This window comes from Salvelinus namaycush, chromosome 29, assembly GCF_016432855.1.
Source record: "Salvelinus namaycush isolate Seneca chromosome 29, SaNama_1.0, whole genome shotgun sequence".
Lineage (NCBI taxonomy): Eukaryota > Metazoa > Chordata > Actinopteri > Salmoniformes > Salmonidae > Salvelinus > Salvelinus namaycush.
In genome coordinates, this window is record NC_052335.1 from 19,514,931 (window position 1) to 19,540,615 (window position 25,685).

The window sequence follows — 25,685 nt, forward strand, 5'->3', positions numbered from 1 at the left end:
ACCATCCTCCTCAGTAAATTTCATAAAAATAAAAAGAGTGAAACATTTAAAAAGTTATCCATTTAAAAAGTTATCCATCCAACTATACAAAATATATTCATATGCCACCAAATAATTGATTAAAACACACTGTTTTGCAATGAAGGTCTACAGTAGCCTCAACAGTACTCTGTAGGATAGTACCATGGTGTAGCCAGAGGACAACTAGCTTCCGTCCTCCTCTGGGTACATTGACTTAAATACCAAACCTAGGAGACTCATGGTTCTCACCCCCTTTCATAGACGTACACAGTAATTATGACAACTTCCGGAGGACATTCTCCAACCTATCAGAGCTCTTGCAGCATGAACTGACATGTTGTCCACCCAATTAAAGGATCAGAGAATGAATCTAGTACTGAAAGCATAAGCTACAGCTAGCTAGCACCGCAGTGCATAATACAGTGGGGCAAAAAAGTATTTAGTCAGCCACCAATTGTGCAAGTTCTCCCACTTAAAAAGATGAGAGAGGCCTGTAATTTTCATCATAGGTACACTTCAACTATGACAGACAAAATGAGAAAAAAAAATCCAGAAAATCACATTGTAGGATTTTTAATGAATTTATTTGCAAATTATGGTGGAAAATAAGTATTTGGTCACCTACAAACAAGCAAGATTTCTGGCTCTCACAGACCTGTAACTTCTTCTTTAAGAGGCTCCTCTGTCCTCCACTCGTTACCTGTATTAATGGCACCTGTTTGAACTTGTTATCAGTATAAAAGACACCTGTCCACAACCTCAAACAGTCACACTCCAAACTCCACTATGGCCAAGACCAAAGAGCTGTCAAAGGACACCAGAAACAAAATTGTAGACCTGCACCAGGCTGGGAAGACTGAATCTGCAATAGGTAAGCAGCTTGGTTTGAAGAAATCAACTGTGGGAACAATTATTAGGAAATGGAAGACATACAAGACCACTGATAATCTCCCTCGATCTGGGGCTCCACGCAAGATCTCACCCCGTGGGGTCAAAATGATCACAAGAACGGTGAGCAAAAGTCCCAGAACCACACGGGGGGACCTAGTGAATGACCTGCAGAGAGCTGGGACCAAAGTAACAAAGCCTACCATCAGTAACACACTACGCCGCCAGGGACTCCAATCCTGCAGTGCCAGACGTGTCCCCCTGCTTAAGCCAGTACATGTCCAGGCCCGTCTGAAGTTTGCTAGAGAGGATTTGGATGATCCAGAAGAAGATTGGGAGAATGTTATATGGTCAGATGAAACCAAAATAGAACTTTTTGGTAAAAACTCAACTCGTCGTGTTTGGAGGACAAAGAATGCTGAGTTGCGTCCAAAGAACACCATACCTACTGTGAAGCATGGGGGTGGAAACATCATGCTTTGGGGCTGTTTTTCTGCAAAGGGACCAGGACGACTGATCCGTGTAAAGGAAAGAATGAATGGGGCCATGTATCGTGAGATTTTGAGTGAAAACCTCCTTCCATCAGCAAGGGCATTGAAGATGAAACGTGGCTGGGTCTTTCAGCATGACAATGATCCCAAACACACCGCCCGGGCAACGAAGGAGTGGCTTCGTAAGAAGCATTTCAAGGTCCTGGAGTGGCCTAGCCAGTCTCCAGATCTCAACCCCATAGAAAATCTTTGGAAGGAGTTGAAAGTCCGTGTTGCCCAGCAACAGCCCCAAAACATCACTGCTCTAGAGGAGATCTGCATGGAGGAATGGGCCAAAATACCAGCAACAGTGTGGGAAAACCTTGTGAAGACTTACAGAAAACGTTTGACCTCTGTCATTGCCAACAAATGGTATATAACAAAGTATTGAGATAAACTTTTGTTATTGACCAAATACTTATTTTCCACCATAATTTGCAAATAAATTCATTAAAAATCCTACAATGTGATTTTCTGGATTTTTTTTTCTCATTTTGTCTGTCATAGTTGAAGTGTACCTATGATGAAAATGACAGGCCTCTCTCATCTTTTTAAGTGGGAGAACTTGCACAATTGGTGGCTGACTAAATACTTTTTTGCCCCACTGTATGTGGTGAGTTGTTGACTCAAAGAGAGAGAAAGACAATAGTTGAGCAGTTTTGAACAAATTAATTTCTTCAAAAATGGAGGAGCAAGAGAGAGAGGGAGAGATTTAGTTGAAAAAAATTAACTTTCACTTACTTAACTAACCAACGCAGCTAGCTAGTTTAGCCTACTCAAACACCCAGCTCAAACAGAGGGATGCTATGTTAGCTAGCTGGCTATGACTATCCAACACTGGAACTCTTCCAAGTCAAGGTAAGCTTTTGCTTTTTAACTGCTAAACTGCTTACTAGCTGTACACTGCACTGCATGATTGTAGCAGGTTTACTAACGTGTTAGTTCTATTAGCTATGTTGACGTTGATGTTACTTTAGCTAATATGGTGACAACAATGTAGGCTGTGTGTAGCATTTATGAAGGTTTGGCTTGGAAAGTTTTTTTTCGCCTGGTCACAGACAGGTGATGTGTTGTGCACTGAAGTCCATAAGCAAAGCGAAAAGGTGAGAGGAGGAGAGCACATAGATGTGAGAAGGAATTATATATACAATGAGCTGTTTATATGTGCCTATGAAAGTGATCAGGAGTATATTCATTCCGCCGATTCTTTTGAAAAACCTTTCTTAAACGAAGATGCAAATTAAACGAAACGGGGATAAACATACCTGAATTTGTCCAATAGAAACTCACTTTTGCAACTGTTGGACTAATGATTACACCCTAGATCAGCTAGATGTAGGCAAGAGTGTGCAAGGCAATATTGAATGTGTCACTCTCTGTACATGTGTCACTGTCTGTCACCTCAAATCTTTCTCTCGACCTGTTTGCACCTACATTGTAAACTTTCATTCATAGGCTAGGTTGTAGCAACCTCATTGATGGGTATAGGGAAAATGTTTGTATCATGTAGTAACCTAAACCTATCGATGTGACATTCAACTGGGTGAATGGAGTCATCCCAGTCAGTCATCCAATATGCTGTAATAGAAAAAAAGCTATACTCATAAAGAAATGATCGTCCTCCTTCCATCTTAAATGGCCCCGAACGCCATTGGTTTGCAGTAACTTCTTTGTTGTAATATCCCAAACGAACATGTGAGTTTCAGCTTTAAGGATTCTAGCTTAAATGTATTATGGCCATGTGTCACAAAGCCAGCGATACACAACGACAACAAAAAAATCTTTCCATAAATCCAACTTCAAACTTCCCCCAGAATGGTTATTCGTTTTGAAAGACCGTCAAAACATTGACTCCACATCACTCCCCTTTATGTTAGTCCTGCTGCTCACATCTAACTAAAACACCAAGGTGTTTCCCAGGTCTGATACACCAAAGGTCATCAGGGCATAGATTCTAACCCTGGCAAGTCACGTTATAGACATCCCTCCCCAGACACAAAGACCCAGGCCTGGAGGTGAGGAGGAGAGGCTCTAGGCACAGCTCTGTCAAGACTGATTAATGGCACTGTTTCTCAGGGTTGGCTACAGACCGTGCAGCACTGCATTACCTGACGACACAACTTCCAGGAGTGGAAGGAAAGGTCCTCAGCCGCCAGGCAGCACCATGGGCGAGCTCTCTCGAACGTGCTGATGGGAGTCCAGTTTCTCCTCAACCACAACACACAACACACACACACACGGACCCTGTGAGAGCCAAGATGGCCATGGTGGAGTCCCTCCAGGGGCCGTGGAGTATTGGAAACACGTTCCTGTCAGTCTCTGCATGCCAAATCCATCCACATGGCCTCTTTCCACAATGTCACATAAGTAATGCACTGAGGCAGGTACATGACTGAGAAATACCATAGGGAAATGTAGCCCTCTTTCAGCACCATAACTTTTAAAGATGAGGATTACAGTATGTCTCAGGTAACCTTAGTCATATGTCAGGGTTGGTTACTTAAGAAAAAAGTATTGTTCCAAGAATGTTACAACTACTCTATAGGCCTTTGCCAATGCCATTGTTTGGGAAGACAGCCTGTCGACAATCAAAGCTACAGTCTGTTTGATTTTACTAAAAGCTGCTTTTCCTACTGCTTTCATTGGTCTCAAGCTACACTCTCCAAATGTACAAAGAAATGGCTTTTCTCAAATTACCAAAAATGTCTCTTAATCCATAAACTGAAATAGGCAGTCGCTTATGTTTAAAGTGAAGTACAATTGCAAAGCACAATCCTTATGTGTTTCCTGAGACAGACTAACTGTTTTAATGTGGCAGTAGCCATAGGTTTTCCCATTAATTCTTCATCTTGTGGGATCACTGATGTCATTGGTTGCAAACGGCTGGAGACCAGAGTTCTCAAGTGAAACCAGATGGACTAACAATTTGAAATTTCAGTTGAAGAACTTAAGAACTGAACACATCTCAACTCATTCTGTTTTTCACTTTAAGTCAACCAGAATACCCGCTTCAGACAGTGTATGTCGTTGAGTTCAATCACATTTGATCCCACAGAGAAAAATGTAAAGAATAGCATAATACGTATATCCAGCTCTTGGGAACTGGAATAACACGTGTCCAATAAGGTATTTATCTTATTTCACTCATTTCACTCAACCAGCGAGATAGAGCTGATGTGGTTTGTGTATATAAACTCTTAGATAGACAGCTTGGCAATAACATGCTTTGTAACTCAAGTGACTTGACTTACCTGCTAAACAGAGACCAAAGATGCTCAGGAGTACCAAGATGTATAGAGACACGATGGCATACTTGATGGCAGACAGGGAGTTCAGGTGGCTGCAGCAATTGTCTGGCTTTCTTCTCCTCTTGGCAGAAACAGCTGAAAAGAAAACATATCTTTAGAATTGGAAGACAAAGATGGACACAACGGCTCTTAGGTAACCTTAGTCTGAATTGAGGGGCCATGAGGATAAAAGAAGCTGTATGAAATGAGGATAAAATGTCATGAGGATAATATTCTTATGCAGTGATGAAAAGGTCCTACATAAAAATGCATGCCTGACTGTCAACTGAATGACTTGTTGCATTGTTGCGGCCATCTCTCATAACATAGACTTTATGAGTGCTAAAACTCCCCCCAAATGATTGTATTATTGTTCTATTAGTACTGACGTAGCGAGTTGGCAGCCTTGATTCTTCACTGGGCTGATATTGTAGTCAGCATGAGAGTCAAAACAAAGTCTGCATGTCTGGCATTTGGCCTGAGATCTATTGGTCACCACTGCACCATACTGTACATCACAGGGCTGCCACACAGATACAGAGCAATAATAGCTACAATCGGTAATTTAACCCCTTAACACACTGTCCAGGTTGAACATAAAACTGTCATCGTGGCATTCTAGTTGGGAGTTTGTGTATGTGTCATGTGCTTGTGAGGAAGCTGTTTGGATTAAACTGTTGTTGCTGAGGAAACATTCAACGCTGGTCAAATAGGCCCAGAAGTAGGGTGACAGAAGACATTATTCAGGCAAAGAAGATCTCAGTCCAATAGGAATCTGATATAAATTCCAAAGTGTCTAATGCTATTAGGTCATGAAGCACATTGTCTTATTTCGAGGAGACATAAGCCCTGAGAGAGACCAAGGGGAAAGTATTACACACTTTCATTTTATGTTCTCCTGGCAAGCAATCCCAGCCACAAGACTAAAAATGAGTAGTCTCCCCAATCCTTCCTTGTCTCTCTTTCTCTCTGTGGAGCCTATAGCTCTGAAATCACAGAGGAGACTTCTCTAGAAGACAAGGCCCTCAACCTATTTCCCATAAACAGTCTTGAGCCTGCTCTGTAGCCCTACAGCATGGTGGTTTCAATTATACCAATACAGTGGGTTTGGTGACGAGTATGAAGTGAGGGCCAGGCAACGAGCGCATACAGGTCGCAGTGGTGGGTAGAATATGGGGCTTTGGTGACAAAACGGATGGCACTGTGATAGACTGCATCCAATTTGTTGAGTAGAGTGTTGGAGGCTATTTTGTAAATGACATCGCCGAAGTCAAGGATCGGTAGGATGGTCAGTTTTACGAGGGTATGTTTGGCAGCATGAGTAAAGGATGCTTTGTTGCGAAATAGGAAGCCGATTCTAGATTTAATTTTGGATTGGAGATGCTTAATGTGAGTCTGGAAGGAGAGTTTACAGTCTAACCAGACACCTAGGTATTTGTAGTTGTCCACATATTCTAAGTCAGAACCGTCCAGAGTAGTGATGCTGGACGGGCGGGCAGGTGCGGGTAGCGATCGGTTGAAGAGCATGCATTTAGTTTTACTTCCATTTAAGAGCATTTGGAGGCCACGGAAGGAGAGTTGTATGGCATTGAAGCTCGTCTGGAGGTTAGTTAACACAGTGTCCAAAGAAGGGCCAGAAGTATACAGAATGGTGTTGTCTGCGTAGAGGTGGATCAGAGAATCACCAGCAGCAAGAGCGACATCATTGATGTATACAGAGAAAAGAGTCGGCCCGAGAATTGAACCCTGTGGCACCCCCATAGAGACTGCCAGAGGTCTGGACAACAGGCCCCCCGATTTGACACACTGAACTCTATCAGAGAAGTAGTTGGTGAACCAGGTGAGGCAATCATTTGAGAAACCAATGCTGTTGAGTCTGCCGATAAGAATGTGGTGATTGACAGAGTCGAAAGCCTTGGCCAGGTCGTTGAATACGGCTGCACAGTATTGTCTCTTATCGATGGCGGTTATGATATCGTTTAGGACCTTGAGCATGGCTGAGGTGCACCCATGACCAGCTCTGAAACCAGATTGAATAGCGGAGAAGGTACGGTGGGATTCGAAATGGTCGGTGATCTGTTTGTTAACTTGGCTTTCAAAGGCCTTAGAGGGGGGGGTGACCGCGGCTGCTTTCCAATCTTTGGGAATATCAGACGATACGAAAGAGAGGTTGAACAGCCTAGTAATAGGGGTTGCAATAATTTTGGCAGATAATTTTAGAAAGAGAGGGTCCAGATTGTCTAGCCTGGCTGATTTGTAGGGGTCCAGATTTTGTAGCTCTTTCAGAACATCAGCTATCTGTATTTGGATGAAGGAGAAATGGGGGAGGCTTGGGCGATTTGCTGTGGGGAGTGCAGGGCTGTTGACCGGGGTAGGGGTAGCCAGGTGGAAATCATGGCCAGCCGTAGAAAAATGCTTATTGAAATTCTCAATTATAGTGGATTTATCGCTGGTGACAGTGTTTCCTAGCCTCAGTGCAGTGGGCAGCTGGGAGGAGGTGCTCTTATTCTCCATGGACTTTACATTGTCCCAGAACTTTTTTCGAGTTTGTGCTACAGGATGCAAATGTTAAAGGGTGGGTAAATTGACATTTTTCAGTTGAATTTGTCTGCTTACTAAATCACACTAGTTTTCCTGTGAAAAAGAAATCATGTAAATAAACCTTCCACAGAAAAACGCTGGTGCTTTGTATGGCGTCATGTATATCATATAGCCCATTACCATTCACCCTGATATAGCAAATATACATTACAATATTTACTTATCTTAGACATTCGTAGGGGTCAATTAAGTCTAAACACAAGGTGACATCAGGCAATGAGAGAATTAATATTTATAGAGATGGAGCAGAACAGAACTTCTACGTTTAAAAATTCCTGCAACATTAAGACATAGACGCTGTAATACATTGGACACAACACCAAAGAACACAAGTTAATGTGGCTGCATGTTCAGCCTGGCTTTTTTTATAGGTTGTGTGATGGCAACAGGATCCTTGAATGTTTACAGTGAGTATGCTTGGCAGCTTAGGGACAGATTAGTTGAGTTGGACAAGTAGAGGCCAACTGAATTTGTACCAATTCACTGTTAAGGCTTGATAAGCATTTCCCACCAGCGTGGCATGCCGGAGGTCCTAACTTGTGAACACTGTACAGTTGATTTGTTCAACTGCACCTGACCAAGCCCAACACCCTCACACATTCACACACACAACATACTATCAGCACTTAGTGTTTATTGACCGCTCGCTGGGTGAGAGAACTCGGCAGACCCCAGGAGTCAGATTTCCTATATTTACCTTTGCAGTTACAAGCATATCCTCTAAAAAGGCCATGACCAAGTAGGGTCAAAGGGACTCTGCTTGCATCACTCCATGAGCTGAAATATGAGCACATCACATATGGAGGCACAAAATGAGTTCTTACATCAATGGCAGAATTCAAAGACGATTTGACCCGATTTGGTCATGGCCTTTTTAAAGGTATGCTTGTAACTGCAAATATAAGGAAAAGGGAAAGGGAAATCTGACTCCTGGGGTCTGCAGATTTCCCTTACCCAGCGAGTGGTGAAAAAGCACGACGTGCTGATAGTATGCTGTGTGTGTGAATGTGTGAGGGTGATTATAAGTCTCTGGGCAAACGTGTGAAAGGTCAAGGGGAAGGATTTATACAGGATAAGAAGGGACATGGCTTCTTTACCGTCTTCACACAGGTTGAGCTTTGATAGGTTTCTGCCATCGTAGCCCTCCTCATAGAAGGATCCGTTCTCCCTCTCTTCATATGTACTCAGGTACATGGCCTTATTCTCCATTCAGGAACTGTAGGGAGGACAAAACAGATTATTTTCATGTCACCAAAGCAATATGTAAGATGTTAGCAATGTATGTTATTCTTCAATAACACAAACTCCAAAGCAAATCAGGGGGAGGAAAATAGGTTTATTCAAAGAGGACAAATCATACGGGGAGTTAGATGGTCATTCTCCCCTGTCCTTGGTGATGCTCTCACAGTGATTCTCTCCTGTGGTTCTCTCCAGTGAATCTCTCTCCACAGAACAAAGGGACAGCATGTAGTTTTATAACCCACCCCTAGCCTGTGGTTGACCAATTAGAACTCCTTGCAATAAAACTAGCCCATGACCAAATAACAAGTATCCTATTTCAGAAGACATATTCCTCCCATGTCTCTGAACCATTGATCAATAACTTCCTATTACAGAATAAAACCTAATTTCCATTGATTGTTAGTTCTATTCTCGTACTCTTGTCTCTGCGTTGTGTATTTATCTTCGACATATTCTTACAAAGACAACCATATGAGTTCTGTATATGCATGTAAGTATTTGTCAATTTGTTATAGCACATTTGTTGTGGCACATATAATTACAGCTCAAAATGTAATGCAAACCACCCCCCATTCTATCAAGCTGTATTTCTCCCCAGTATTTTTTATAATATTGAGTCTATCTGATCTGTTTCTTATGAGGCATGACTGAGTGTCAATTTCAAATCCTAAGTTTTAAATCATCACCAGACTACTAATGTGGCTGCCTGTCAGTGTCGAGGCATTCATTATTAATTTGAAGTTGAAGTGTGGAGGTAGGGTCATAGGTCAAGCACTGTATCCCCTGTCTCTCAGACTACTACACATTATTCAAGAGGGCAAAGCTCCACAAGTATTCTTACCGATCTATTACCTTATTATCTTCTCAGCATGGAATACAAAACCAAAACCAAACTCATAACTTTTCTCTTTAAAGCAGACAGCAGAGCCTCTAACATAATGCAAGTGGCATGGATTGAATTATATTAATCCATGACAAGAATATAGAGAATCCAAAGCCTCCTGTGCTGCCATCTAGTGCCATAAATCTGACTGTGGTCTATGAGCGAGAAAGAGATAAAATGGCTGACAGTAAACATTCCTAGCTGAACAGCTGTGTGAGAGAGAAAGTGATGCTCCCCCACATTCCTAGGCCACAGCTCAGGCAGACCTATGGACCCCTCCCCTTACAATATGAACCAGTAGCAGCAGGCAAGAAATTAGACCCTTATAAAAAAAAACTAATAATCTCCTAGATGTGGGATTAAGGTGCATGTACCTTTTACAGTATGCTATGGCTGAGAAAACAGTGTAGTTTGGACATCAGTTAGGAATAGGTCAATATTAACCGTGTAATAGAGAATATAATGTGAAATACAGAAACGGATGTGGGACTGTTGAACCAAGTCATTAAAAGGAGCTCAATCTGGATTTTTTCATTAAGCAGCGGGAGTGTCAGTTGACATTTTCGGGCAGACACAGCTATTACCGAACCAGGCTGCTAGGAAACCTGTATGTGATCACCACCGCTGATCATAGTCACCCAATGCAAACTTCTGAGAAAGTACATCCCTACCAATGCCCAGGAAGCCATCCTGCCATATCTCACACACCACTGTGTTTTTCCATGGAGGCAGGGCAGTGGTAGGCTCCAGACATATTTCCTTTGGAATTGGAAGCTACAGTACAAGTCTTCCATGGTACTGCTCTACCTGGCAATGAGTGAGCCATGTGATGTCTCCTCAGATACAGGAACAAACACATGAGCATGTCCAATCTCCATGAGGAACTTCTTTGTGTATCATGAAAAATAAAGTCTCTAGGCAAAGGGAGAGGATAAAGCCCTCCATCCATCATTGTGACAAAAAAGCCCACACTGTGATTTGTGACTATGCCATAGTAATGTTTGCCTTCTCTCTGCCAACCAGGGAGGTCTGAATAGACATAGACTAGACACACTGAGAACGTGCACACATGGATGGTGACCGAATCTAAAGGAGAGAAAACAATTGAAATGTCCAGTGGCCAGGCGCGTACCTCACAGCTGAGTGGCCTCTCTGTGGAGTGAATGTACGATGTCAGCAGAGCTCAGCGGTGTGGTCTCAGAGAGACATCCCGTATCCATCCGTCCGTGTGGAATTAACCCATTTCCCAGTTAATTAAACGCGCGGACACTTCACCCATGAGTGGAGAAATATAAAACCAAAAACTTTCGGATATGCATTTTCTTGGCATTAAGTCAACAAGGAACAGACTCGTTTGTTTGAGGTTAAATTGAATACCAGAGCACAGATGTAAAATAATATGGCCATAATATAATTCAGATGTCATTATGGAGACGCTACAGGTGATCACCTGTAGCGTCTCCATAATGACATCTGAATTATATTATTGCTACATTATTTGGGGCTATCTAATTTCTATTTGTGGGAATTCAAATTTCATTAAACAGAATTGTCTCGTTTTTTTGTGCAATTTCAAGGTCATGATGCAAAAATACTGAACATGATTTATCTATGGACATAATCAAGTGAATGTAAAAGGTTTTCGGGGATAAATGCATTTCAGGTTCACTTTGTTGATGTCTTCAAATGAACACATAACAGGTAACAAAACTAGACTACACAAATTGACGCAACATTTTGAAAAGTGTGTCACTCACCTTGTCAAAGTTGTGACTAAAAAGTATAACAGATGCAAATGTCTCATCTCTAATTTCAATTTAAAAAGGGTGCATGTTTTCCCAATGGCATCTCAATAAACGTTTCCTTTCAACATAAAACAGTTAACTGAAGTCTCACTCTCTCAGTAGCTAGATAAGCGCAGCGTGGAGATCCGTGCACCAGCCAGTGGAGATCCGTGCACCAGCCAGTCTGTGATGCTCGGGTGAATTAATCCCTTTTTAAAAGTGTAGGCATGGAGACTACGATGTGGCTAATACCCCTGCCTGGACAACTCTGACTAGATGCATTCTTACCTCATTCTATATATAGTATCTAGTTGCTGTACTTATACGCCTGGGGCAGGGCAGCGTCCAGTATAAATTATGTACCGTGGTAAAACTTTTGTACAGATTTTTGAACAAATACGCCCTCCTCTGAGCATTTAAGCATGGTACATTACAGGAAAGGTGCATTCCATCTCTACAGATCTTATATAAATACTAGTTTAAAGTTGTAATGTCACGTGCACACGAACAGTGAAATGCCTTTCTTGCAAGCTCCAAACTACCCTCCTATACTAATTCCTCATAAACAACATATATTATAGATAGGTCCAGTGGCGACCCGTCATTTCGAGCTCCACCTTTCTAGCAAAAAAAAGAGTGTGCAAAGCTGTCATCAAGGCAAAGGGTGGCTACTTTGAAGAATCTCAAATATAAAATCAATTTAGATTTGTTCAACACTTTTTTGGTTACTATATGATTCCATACGTATTATTTCATAGTCTTGATGTCTTCACTATTATTCTACAATGTAGAAATATATTTTTTAAAGAAAAACCCTGGAATGAGCACAGTATGTGTCCAAACAGTTTTTATTGGGGGAGGGGGGGGGGGCTGTTTTGCATGTTATTTTGGCATTTATAAGTGTCACATATCAGTTTGCAAACAATCTTTTTTTTTAAAGCTGCATACAAACTTGGTCTCTTTTTTGCTTTCTTGAGTAAGGCTGCTTCAGAATGCAGATGTTTCAACCTATCAGTCCTTTCTGTGGTGGTGGTGCAGCCAGCGGGAAATATGGAGGTAAGGGTTGGTAATGTTCTCCAGTTGCGCTGTGATTGGCTCAGTGTTCTGTCACTCATGGGGACACCACGTCAAATCTAAGGGTAGAGATAGAACATTCAAGCCCTTTGGGTGCTGCCATAGAGTTACATTAGAAGTGCCCATCCAAGAAGGCTCAAGGTTATTGGCCACAGATAAAAATGACATCAAATCACATTATATCTACAGCAGCTTTGATTGGACTGATCATGTCAACATCATACTTTCAAAAACTTAACTAGCAGTCATCATCATGAATCAAGTCGACAATCTACTGGCAAATCCTTTTTAATCCTTGTCATATGAAGAGAAATGATAGATAAAACGTATCGGTGCTCATCGGCCATTGGACATTAAGATTACACAATAAGTTAGAAATCGCAAATTCAACAATGAGTGGTTTGGAAGGAATCAGTGGCTAACTGCAAGCATTGCAAAGCAATCACTAGCCTGCTATTCAGTGAAGTGTGTGTGTGGTCCCAAGTCTGGGTTTAAGGGTCTCTTGTCCAACCTTAACAGGATAAACATTCAACATTGTTCATGGTGTCAATCCAGCATGACTTCTGCCGCGCTCAAAACAACTGGAAACTCAGAACTGGGAAATCTGATTTCAGTGAGTTCAAGACAACTGGGAACTCTGAAAAAAATTTGCTCTGACTGTAAAAATACGTTTTGAACAGTCACCCAACTCAGAATTGCAAGTCGGGAACTCGGGCCTCTTTCTAGAGCTCCGACCTGAAGATCACTGACGTCATCATGATTCAACCTTGTTTTTTTTCCAAGTTCCCAGTTGTTTTGAAAGCACCATAAATCCAGAGAAGGCCAGACTTTTATGACAAAGTTTGATGACAGAATTTGCCCACAAAGGACCACCGGCTACCTTCCTATTGAAATGAGCACAGCACAAAAAGGTGAGTCCAAAAATGTATTTTATGCTGCTGTATAAATGATGTAATATGCCAGGGAGATGTGTATACTGTAGCTAAGAAAGTAATACTAAGTGTATGTTGTGTAGTAAGCTGTTAATAGCCCATGTGCCTCACCCTAATAATTTGGTTCCCTTTCCCCTCTTGAGTGGCGCAGCAGTCTAAGGCACGGCATCCCTGTGCTAGAGGTGTCACTACAGACCCTGGTTCAATTCCAAGCTGTATCACAACCGGACGTGATTTTATTTTATTGCCTACTGTTCTGACTTGGTGGTGCACATGTAGCCTATAGCCTGTTTTATAGAAATCTAATCATCAAATATTGTAAGAGCTTTCATTGTCTGCTTATATGCCCCCTTTATTTATCCTACGGTTCTGACTTGGTGTACAGGGAGAACACTGTAAGAATGGCCCATGTTCTGAATTCTGTTGCTGTACATTTAAAAAATGCTGAACAAATAGTTATATTGACTATGTCCGTCCTAGCTCGCTCATTAATGTCTTAATCGAAATTACGGATTGCCTCTTACCCACTCGTCGTCCCCTTATGCCATAGTTTGTACATCTCAATTGTCAGTAGAAACAACGTTTGTTTTGGCAAATCAGCCATATCAGCTATGTTTTTTAAAATGCAGTAAATGAGGCTGAATGAAGGGTTTGGCTGCCAGACATGGCTCTGCTGATAGCCAGGTGTAGCAGTGGTAAGGTGTTGGGACTGCTGTTGGGACTCTGCTGTTGGGACAGCTTTATGTAGGCCCTAACAGTGTGTGGGCACCGTTTGTCACCATTATAGTGCAATTAATGTATTGCTTAGTGTTGTGTTGTGTAATGGGTTTGCTGGCATGCATTAAAATATTATTTTTTTTTTTTTTGCCCCACCAAGATTTACATGTTAAAATAGCAACTGGATAGGTCTATCATTTCTGAAGAAAAATAATAAACTATTATTTTTGAAAGCCCTCAAAAGAGATAAAATAGCCTAATGTTAATGTCTTTATGTTTGTGCTGTAAACATGACTCTGTAGGCCGAGTAGATACATAGCCTAAATGAAGCATGGTCGTCATGAAATACCTTTATTTCCTCTGCATGAAATATGATTTTATTTGGATGATAATGGCTGTGGTCCAAGATCACCTTTTAGGAAGAGTTCCTTCCACACGAGGGAGCCCTCGAGTAGTGGTTATTCCTCCAGACAGCTGTGCACCGAACCAGCACTAGCCCACAGCCACCGCAGCACGCTGGCTTGGCTGACTCAGAGACAGGAAGGGTTGGGCACAATGGGACAGGTAAGAGGCTGATATGACTACCGATAAAACGATTAACTGTACTTGATTAAACACTACAATAACTATTAACGTTACTTTTACTATCATGAATGTCAAGTCTAGCGCATATAAGTGAATAATACGAAGGCAGGAAATAACAAGGACTACAAAAGTTTGCCGTACATGCGCTAGGCTTAACGTTACTTACAAATGCGACGTGGTAGCATTTACAGTAGAGTTTATAGTATTAGTACTAGTAAATACATAGTTACAATATAATAGGCTACCAATTAGTTTCAGCCGTTTTCTGTCCCCTTGTCTGTCTTTATCAACAGATTTCCCTCAGTGCAGTACACTTCCTGTGAATGTAATAGGCTACTATTACTGTACTGACTAGCATACAGTATGGTGTGCAGCAAAATTTAAATCAAAATTACAACCATACCTGGAATAAAGTTATATCATTAATTCAATGTATACCAGTGTAGAATTTTAAAGGTTATACAGTATAATGTCATTGAAATGACCATGAGTACTAGAATATGGGAAGTTAGTATGTTCTGGGGTATTGTATATCACCACAAGATGGTGTATTTGTCACGTTGGGCCCATGTTTCTGACTACAAGATATACACTTATTGTTTACCCAGGTCCAGCAAAACATGAGTAGGCCTGCAAACAACAGCTGTTGAAGGTATGTTAAATTACTTGGCAAGTTTGATTTATTAGCTGAGCAAGGTGCACCTATGCACTTAACTATGATGACCTCCTCTCAGAGAGATTTATCAACTTCCTCTCTCATTTTCCTTCCCTTTTATCTTGCTGTCTCGTTCTATCTTTATTCCACGCACCATACAATGTTTGTTGAACCTTTTTCCTAGAACATTCTAGGCCCGCAGCACTTTACTCTAAAACTTTGATGTAATATTTGATTAGGTCTGAGTCTTAAACCTCAGTGACATTTACTCTAAACCTTGTTGCCTCATACTCCGTACTCCGTCCGGTCCGGGGTCTCCAAGAGTTTGTGAAAACAAACAGAAGGGAACTCTCTGCCCAAGGGGAGATTTGGGGTAGGGAGTAATGGTCAATATGCACAGTATGTCTTTTTCACTGCTTAGATCCTGTCTCTCCAGTGTCATGTGATTAATCCAGGATGTATTGTAAGGAATTGAATACTCTCAACTTCATCTTTGAATCACACAAAACATTGAATTACACACACCAGTCAGAAATGCACTGGGTCAGAGTATGTGGTTTCATGTGGGTTTGATCAGGAAGATGGTGATGCAATTCTTCTGGAAAGCAGCAAGACTGATAAAGGTGTTTCTCTGATGAGATTATGTTTCATACATGATGTTGTGGTGTGGTTTGTGTACAGATGTCAAAGTCTAATCCCACAGCCCCTAGCTCTTGGGAACAGATCCTACTGCAACATTTCATACAGTGTTTACAGCTTTCTTTGCATAGGCAGTAAAAACGGACATTTACATTTTAGTCATTTTGCAGATGCTCTCATCCAGAGCAACTTACATTTAGTGCATTCATCTCAAGATAGCTAGGTGAGACAACGACATATCAGTTGTAGTAATTAAGTTATCAGCAAAGACAGCACTAGTAGGAAAAGACAAGTAGAATATTTACTAATATACAAGCGGAGAGGTTTCCTGCTTTTCCTGTCCTCTTAATGAAAGGTTTCTCACTGTCTCGTCTGGCTGTCCAGTAATTACTCATATGGGAACTCGTTCCTGCCAACATCATAGATTAGTCTCTTCATTAAATCAGTAAAACATTCCTATATTTCCAACATGGCAAAAACAAGACAGTGCCCCACAGCATGTAAAGGCCAAATAAACATTGATGCAGCTCTATAAAAGTTACTGGCCTAACCCCAGGGATATGGCTGAGGAAATAGTACTATAATGAAGTTGACATACAAAAGCAACCATCTCATAACATTAACGACTGCAGTATTCTGCTTTTTTTCCAAAGATATTGCATAATTAATCAACTTCAAATTGTCATTGCTACTTTTTGAGAAATGTATATAAGTAAGGGATGCATAGTCTCAGATGTATACTAGATACTTATGACTTTCTCCTTCCCTGACATATACAGTGCAGCCCAGATAATAACGCCAGAATGAGCCTCCCCAAAAGGGTCTCCCTCTGGACCGTGGTGGATGTGTTTGATTGGGTCAAGGAGCAGTACCCCTACCAAAAGAGTGTCCTCCAACTAGCCATCTTCAAGCATGACATATCCGGTAGCTATCTTCAGTAGCTCTTCTACTTACCAAATCTTGCCTTAGTACAAAACAACCTACAGTATATTCATGTACATCAGTTATCATTAATAGACTGCTATTATTGTAAAAAAAGTGAATATATGTGATATTTTATCCCAGACTTACTTCAGCCCTGTACTGTATAAGTAACGGATGCCTGCAGAGAGTTCTGGACCCCACATAATGACATGGAACATTAATCTTCCCAGTTACTGTTAACCCTCTACAAACCACACAGCTCATTCACAGTGTCAGTACTGTTGTAATGTTGCATCAGTAAAACCTTGTCAAAAACATGCAGTAAAAACAACTGTTGTATGAGTAATAAAACCTTGTGTCCTAAGGCTTAGATCCTGGGACAGAAGTTTTGCCCACCGTGGGCTAAGTGCATTTGAATTCAAGTTAATTTAGGAATGGAATTTGACACATAATTCAAGTTCATCATGTCATATGAAATCCATTCAATTTGAAATCCATGCTACCAGCCTTATTTGACTTATTTGACTGGAATCATTTTGCTTCCTTCTATAGTAGCCTCCCCTCACCACCTCTCTTGCCTTCTTGCTCTGTCCCTCCCCAGGCCGAGCTCTGCTGAGGATGGGTGAACACCAGTTGGAGAGGATGGGGGTGGAGGTGGAGCATCTTCAGGAGATCCTACTGGACATTCTTCTCCTCAGGGTCCAGGAGGAACTTGAGAACCTTAACGACATCTTCTCTGGTGAGGAACAAACATCCATTCTACCGTCTCCTTTTAAACTTTATCAGGAATTCAGTTGTAGCCTATATCAACGACTTCTTCTCTGGTGAAGACCTAACTTTACTTTATTGTCTAAAACTGCATCAGAAAGGGACAGACATCTACTGTGTCCTCTTAGATGGCTTCAGGAGTTCACTTGTACACTCTTAGAAAAAGGGTGCTATCTAGGACCTAAAATGTTTATTTAGCTGTCCCCATAGGAGAACCCTTTGAAGAACCCTTTTTGGTTCCAGGTAAAAACCCTTTAAGTTCCATGTAGGACCCTTTCCACAGAGGATTCTACATGGAACCCAAAAGGGTTCTCCGTGGAACCAAAAAAGGTTATCCTATGGGGACAGCTGAAGAACCCTTTAGGAACCTTTTTGGAAGAGTGTAGCCTATATACCCAAAGTGACTCATACGAGGTTGCATTATCAGCCAACGTGATTGACAGACATGTATTTCAGCAAGAGGACTAGCTTAGAGACACCTGCCAAGAATAGATTGGCATCGAATGAGAAGAGAGAGAGGTGAAAGCCTCTGATGAACAGTACTATTCAACTGAACTGAAAATAAAATAATTAAATTGGCTTTGTTTGGCATGGATACAAGATAGCTATAGATTAAATAAGTTCAAAATATAGATAAAATAAGTTCACAATGGTCTTTGTTCAATGTGGTACGTATGCTTGCATATTTCAAATGCATTTTTAACCAAATGTATTTTTATCTCTCATTCTCTAGAGTGTTTCTCTTCATGACTATAACAGAAGAAGAGGCCTGAGATATCATTATTTAGTCCATCTACGGTGTGGAGGACTAGAGAAGAAAAAATACATTTGCCTTCAGTAGTCATTGACCTGAAGAAGGCGGACAGATTGGTTTTGGCATGGTTGTAGTTTTACTGACACGTCTGTGAATCAAGCCCTTGCCCCTCGCTCTGCGCTGCTCTTGTGGTCTTATTTTTCACAATACTCAATACACTATGTGGCAGCTATTGCAGAGGGAGAACATCATTCCCCACTTGAACAGGGGATACAGTGCATCCCTCATCTGGACTAAATGTTGCCATCCCGTACCCAGCAGTGATTTGGCTAGCTAATGGCCTGTTATATTACTCTCAGGAGACCCTGTGTGAATTAGAATGGAGAGTAAGTAAATTAGTCCTGAGTTTAATGCAGGGACACATGGCCATAATTTAGATAACAACCCAAATGCTGCTCAAACCTATTAGGCCCTACACAGGGAACATAATAGGGATCATTTAATGGGAAGTTTCTGGCAGAGACAAAATGGCTTTAAAGTTTTATGTATTTGCTTATATAGTTTTATGTTGGAGTAGGAATGTTGTGTCCTCTGACTGAAACTCGTCTTTATTTAGCTTTTGTTGCTCCACACCTCATGTTTGTAAGACGTCAGCAGAGTTTTTCTGTCTGTCAAATACAATGCAATGTCTAGCAAATCTTTAAATGGAACACAACTACGTATAGAATCCCTCCAGTATGACTACCCAGCTAGGAATGTACTCTATGCAGATATATCCTATTTTATTTGCTCCTAGAACATATTCATATAAACAGTTCATTGTGTAATCATGTGCTTGCTTAAATTACTCAGAGATAACAGTTTTGCATATTAAGTGGAGCAAATAAAAGTGCTATGTTTGCAAATACTAAATATTTTTATGTTTCAAATCCTCCTTCCTCAGAGAAATTCCTCCCTAGACTTAAATGTCCTGTCCATTGTATAATGATAATGTTTGTTTGCTCCAGTTTGAAGTATTTTAGTGCATCCCTAAGGTTCTGCACGTTTCATTAGACACTACATGCACATGAAAAACTGCAGGACTGTCAAATCTGAAGCTCAAACAGTACCTTAGCAAAGCATGCAATGCAGTTTAACTCCAAACCACTATACCTGTATTATAGTGTAATGTTTTCATAAACAGGAAACGCTATGTTTAGACATCCATTTGCTATCCAGCCTAGAACACAGGAGAGAAACAAGTTGTTCCAGTGAAGAGATGAGGATGAAATGTCACACGGGTGTTTAGTGGGTAAATCTGTGGATGAACACTATTTAGTGCATGAGTCTGACCTGACAACTCATATTTGCTAATGAAGACCAAATCTGATCATTGTTCATTTGAAATAATTGTCTTCGCTGATAATTATATAAAAATCAATGTGTAGAATCAGCCAGTGGCCTAAATCTTGAGAGACACACTGGTGCCCTCAGACAATGTCCATTTGTCTCTATTACATGACTCGTCACGATACAGCTTCCCACTTCACCACACACTTGTCAGACAACCCAAACTTTAAATCTCCTCCTACTTTTAAAGGGCAGCCAGAAAACAGAGGACAGCCGAAAGCAAGCAAAAACACATTGCTCAGTGAAAGTAACACCTCTAGGGGAACATTACTTTTTTTCTTTATTCAGTAATCCAGCTCCTGAAAAGCCCAGCCCAGGCCTGGCATGCTGAATCTGATGTGCCCCATAAAAGGACTGTTTACATTTCCTCACCTTCCATGGACATTAGCAAGTGCTGAGCCTGTGGCTCTAGGGTCCCAGTGGGGGGCACACCAAATTAGACAGGCTGATTAATGTCCCTCAGAGATGCATGGCATTTGATTTCCTCCATTCAGGGCGATGGTGCATCAGGAAAGCGCTGACTCACGTTAAATGTAAATATACCTCGGGGAGAGACACTTAATCATATATGACAGTGAGGGCTTCCCGAATATTCCAAAGGTTAGCAAATCGTGCCTTTGACCCAAAGAGATGGAGGAAAAAAAAGAAACATGGAACCGAACTTTGTGTTGTTTGGCATGCAACAAATGATGGGTTGAACTTTCGAGAAAGGACTACAATGGACTGCTAAGTGGAGCTAACATACAGCAAGATACATTCTCGGTAGTAACAGTTTTATTGTAACTAGACTCAGTAAAACTTCCTGGCCAAAATATTGTTCCAATAAGTTAGGGGGGGTTTCTGTAACCTCTTTGTCTTGTTTATATTTCACTCAAATTTCAGTTCAAGAATGCAATCAGGGTTTTGTTAACGTGGAGTCCAGTGGAGGCTGCTGAGGGGAGGGCGGCTAATAATAATGGCTGGAACGCAGCGAATGGAATGGCATCAAACACAAGGAAACCAAGTATTTGATGTATTTGATACCATTTCACTGATTCCGCTCCAGCCATTACCACACGGGCTCGTATCAAATGAAGGTGCCACCAACCTCCTATGGTGGAGTCTCTGGTCTGTGTTATATTCCATATCTAATAGACACTCTGTTGGCTAAAATCTATACTTTCTTCTGCCAAGACATAATGCATCTCCAGTCTATTGTCTGCACCGCTGAATCAATCATTAATGTAGGCAGCAGATAAAAGAGGGAAGCTTTTTAGCAACTACTTAATTATTAAGGGTTGGTTGAACTTTTCACATGGCTTTCTGATTCTCATTTTAGTTGAACGTTTAACAAGGTTACTCGAACCAGGTGTCAAGTAAGGGTTATAACTTACTGATTCTTCATTATCCAGCTACAAATATATGTATTTCCTATCTTAAATTCATGACATGATCTTATTGCTCAGGTAACAAGCTTAATTCAGGCGATGTACTGTAGCATGGCTGCACGGCAGAGCATACAACTCACAGAATGTCTTCTGCCACACTGAGACGGACAGACCATCTGAGGAGTGCCATTATAGGTCTTTGTGCATGTTGATCATGACTTCATTGGGTCAGCACATCGCCTTAGAGATGCGTTTCTAATGGGATACCTGGGGAGGTCCAGCGAAGAGGTGGGCCTTAAATCTCAGCCTAACAGACATTGCTCTTACTCTAATGACACTACTTATGCCTATCGGTCACACAGACAGGCAGCCAGGGGTTGGGGAGACTTTAGACTGGGGAAAGGATGACAGGGCTCCTTTCAGAATAATGAACCAATTAGTTCCCTTGTCTTTGAAAGTGTGTGAGGAAAAACCACAGACAAAGTAATGACATATCCCTTGCAATTAAATTATTTGCTGCCTGTGAGGGGCTGAACCTCGTCACTTTCAGCACAACTCTGCATTTTTCCCTTCGCTCCCTGTTTGCTGTGTTTGCATTTATAGAAATGGTAGTACATCCCATCCCTATCCCCCGCCAGCCATAGCCAACCAGCAGTGCATCCATCTGACGCCACTGCAGACTGTTTGTCACTGTCTTGTAAATTATTCATAGCTGCAACTGCAAGAAAAGGATCAATACATTCTGATATAGAAATTAGTTAGTGGCAGGGCATGAGATGCATACATTTTTTGGATTAGAGAGAATAAACAGTGGAAACAGTCCTGGAAGTGATATTGAGGTTGAAGAGGCCATGCCAGGAAGCTGTTGTATTTAGGTGATTTCATCTGTTCCCTGCTGATGTGTTTTATGGCAAAGAGATAATGCTGACATTGGTGACCAATGTGTTAGTCACACCATACAATCACAAGATAACAACCCATAGAGCCTGAGTGAAATCATTTTCAGAAATATTTTTTTTCTCAATGGACATTTTAGGGGAAACAATTTACAATTATTGACAAACTGTCGGTGCAAATATACAGTTCAAGTCGGAAGTTTACATACACTTAGGTTGGAGTCATTAAAACGTGTTTTTCAACCACTCCACAAATTTTTTGTTAACAAACTATAGTTTTGGCAAGTCGGTTAGGACATCTACTTTGTGCATGACACAAGTAATTTTTCCAACAATTGTTTACAGAAAAAATATTTTACTTATAATTCACTGTATCACAATTCCAGTGGGTCAGAAGTTCACATACACTAAGTTGAATGTGCGTTTAAACAGCTTGGAAAATTCCAGAAAATGATGTCATGGCTTTAGAAGCTTCTGATAGGCTAATTTACATAATTTGAGTCAATTGGAGGTGTACCTGTGGATGTATTTTAAGGCCTACCTTCAAACACAGTGCCTCTTTGCTTGACATCATGGGGAAATCAAAAGAAATCAGCCAAGACCTCAGAAAAAAATTGTAGACCTCCAGAAGTCTGGTTCATCCTTGGGAGCAATTTCCAAACGCCTGAAGGTACCACGTTCATCTGTACAAACAATAGTACGCAAGTATAAACACCATGGGACCACGCCGCCGTCATACCGCTCAGGAAGGAGACGCGTTCTGTCTCCTAGAGATTAATGTACTTTGGTGCGAAAAGTACAAATCAATCCCAGAACAACAGCAAAGGACATTGTGAAGATGCTGGAGGAAACAGGTACAAAAGTATCTATATCCACAGTCAAACGAGTCCTGTATATCGACATAACCTGAAAGGCCGCTCAGCAAGGAAGAAGACTGCTCCAAAACCGCCATAAAAAATCAAGACTACGGTTTGCAACTGCATATGGGGACAAAGATTGTACTTTTTGGAGAAATGTCCTCTGGTCATAATGACCATCTTTATGTTTGGAGGAAAAAGGTGGAGGCTTGCAAGCCGAAGAACACCATCCCAACCGTGAAGCACGGGGGTGGCAGCATCATGTTGTAGAGGTGCGTGGGTCTTCCAAATGGAAAATGACCCCAAGCATACCTCCAAAGTTGTGGCAAAATGGCTTAAGGACAACAAAGTCAAGGTATTGGAGTGGCCATCACAAAGCCCTGACCTCAATCATATAGAAAATTTGTGGGCAGAACTGAAAAAGCGTGTGCGAGCAAGGAGGCCTACAAACCTGACTCAGTTACACCAGCTCTGTCAAAAGGAATGGGCATAATTGTAACGATCGTTTTTGGGTGAGAGAGTGGACCAAGGCGCAGCGGGTGATGAATACATAATGATTTATTTGACAAGACGAACACTGACACGAAATACACTATATAATTACAAAATAACAAACGCACGTAGACAGACCTGAACTAACGAACTTACATATACACGAAGAACGCATGAACAGGAACAGACTACATAAAATGAACGAACAAACCGAAACAGTCCCGTGTGGTGCATAGACACAGACACGGAAGACAACCACCCACAACAAACAATGTGAAACAACCTACCTTAATATGGCTCTCAATCAGAGGAAACGTAAACCACCTACCTCTAATTGAGAACCATATCAGGTAACCCATTAACCAACATAGATACACATAACATAGAATGCCCACCCCAACTCAAGCCCTGACCGACTAAACACATACAAAACAACAGAAAACAGGTCAGGAACGTGACAATAATTCACCCAATTTATTGTGGGAAGCCTGTGGAAGGCTACCCGAAACGTTTGACCCAAGTTAAACAAAGACAATGCTACCAAATACTAATTGAGTGTATGTAAACTTCTGACCCACTGGGAATGTGATGGAAGAAATAAAAGCTGAAATAAGTAATTCCCTCTACTATTATTCTGACATTTCACATTCTTAAAATAAAGTGGTGATCCGAACAGACCTAAAACAGGGAATTTCTACTAGGATTAAATGTCAGGAATTGTGATAAACTGAGTTTAAATCTATTTGGCTAAGGTGTATGTAAACTTCCGACTTCAACTGTATAATGTTTTATTGTTTTTATTAGAACAAGACCAACCAAGAAACAAACAATCAAAAGAAAAAGAGCACAAACAATATGAAAATAATATAAAAACAAATCACAACATCCCATACCTCACTCTCCGTGTTGGTCCAAGTTGTTAATCCTCATCAATGGAGGGTAAGTGGTCAAAAAAGGAAATTAAAGGTTGTCATCTCAAGAAAAGGTTATCAGTGCATCCTCTCATTTTTGTAATTGAAGAAAATACATTGCTGTAGGTCTTTCAACCAGGATGATACTGTGGTTGGTTTGGAGGATTTCCAATTAAATATAAAATCTGTGAGTGAAGCAAACGCTACAACAAACAACTGCTTTACTTTTGATAAGAGTGGGCAGCACAGATGGATCTCCAAATATAGCTATCAAAGGAGAAGGCTGCAGGTTGATATCGAGAACTTTGGATGGAGTAGTAAAAAAGGATGATTAATACTCCAATAGCTTAGGGCATGAGTAGAACATATGAGTGTGATCAGCGGTGGACACTGAGCATCTGTCACATGTATCATTTGTGTCTGGGAAAAACTTACTAAGTTTCATCTTGGTGAAATGAATTCTATGCAAGACTTTAAACTTACGAGCACAAGAAGATGTGGAGTTAAGCCTAAGAACGTCCTCCTCCCACCAGTAAGGTCAAGTTCAAGTTCTCTTCCTTGATTTGGTGGATGGAAGATGGTTTCATATCGTATTGTTTTCAGAAAGATACATAATGTTCCATGGATGAGAAGTCTGTGTCTGTGTGTGTGTGTGTGTGTCTGTGTCTGTGTGTGTGTGTGTGTGTGTGTGTGTGTGTGTGTGTGTGTGTGTGTGTGTGTGTGTGTGTGTGTGTGTGTGTGTGTGCGCGCACACATGCGTGTCTGCGCGTCTGCGCGTGCTCGTGTGTGTGTGTTAACATACAGAGAGAGTGTCTACTTTAACAATGCTCTCCCAGCAGAGACAAAGGAGAAATGGTTTATAGTGTGGAGAGACAGTGACATTATAACAAAATCAACCACCATACAGATGTACGATCTTAATTTGAGCCAGTTTGCTACAGTATGAAAATAATCCTGCAGCAACAGGACATGTGAATTATTACGTGGATTATAATTAATGGACATTTTTGTAAGGGTTGATACATTTTTCATTAGGGCAAATTAAGTCTGACATTTCAAAGTGGAAATTACAAACTCTAGAAGCCTTTTTAAAACTCAAATACACTACAAGTTTGAATTGCCGTGCAGGAAAATTTGCAGTAACAAAAGAGTGATCTAATTAAGATTCTACATCTGTAACAGGTTTTACTCCACCCAAACTGTCACTCTGGAGCAACAAGATAGGAAATCATATTTATTCGATATGTGTACATGCTTACGAAATCAAGCTGTGTTCATTGAGGACTGTAGAATTAGATTGTAAATTAATTTAATTATGAAATTAACAAATATCCTCTCATTTCAGAACTCACATGCTTCTATTTATTTTCTGTCCTCCACATGAGAGAAAGTATATGAACGTATGATACTGCATCGGAAAAATAAACGAGGCCAATGCATCCGTACTGTAGACCTACATTTACATCTTGCAGCCTATTGAATTCATTTG

At 41.0% G+C, this 25,685-nt stretch overlaps 2 protein-coding genes across 2 annotated transcripts in view; one reads left to right on the plus strand and one right to left on the minus strand.

Moving 5' to 3' along the window:
* Positions 1 to 11,552, minus strand: part of LOC120024514 (scavenger receptor class A member 5-like) — a 66,786-nt gene extending 55,234 nt beyond the window's left edge. Inside the window, exons 1-3 of the mRNA XM_038968784.1 lie at positions 11,210 to 11,552; positions 8,425 to 8,543; positions 4,691 to 4,822 (exon numbers count right to left, since the gene is read on the minus strand). Of these exons, the coding sequence (XP_038824712.1) occupies positions 4,691 to 4,822; positions 8,425 to 8,536 (244 nt within the window). The 5' untranslated portion in view covers positions 8,537 to 8,543; positions 11,210 to 11,552. The remainder of the gene's footprint in view (positions 1 to 4,690; positions 4,823 to 8,424; positions 8,544 to 11,209) is intronic.
* A 2,874-nt stretch (positions 11,553 to 14,426) lies between these two features.
* On the plus strand, positions 14,427 to 19,191 carry LOC120024322 (sterile alpha motif domain-containing protein 12-like). The gene is made up of 5 exons (XM_038968541.1): positions 14,427 to 14,523; positions 15,153 to 15,196; positions 16,618 to 16,762; positions 17,364 to 17,501; positions 18,264 to 19,191. Exons 3-5 carry the CDS (start codon positions 16,642 to 16,644, stop codon positions 18,278 to 18,280), a joined length of 276 nt encoding a protein of 91 aa, XP_038824469.1. The 5' UTR covers positions 14,427 to 14,523; positions 15,153 to 15,196; positions 16,618 to 16,641; the 3' UTR covers positions 18,281 to 19,191.
* Positions 19,192 to 25,685: the final 6,494 nt, after the last annotated feature.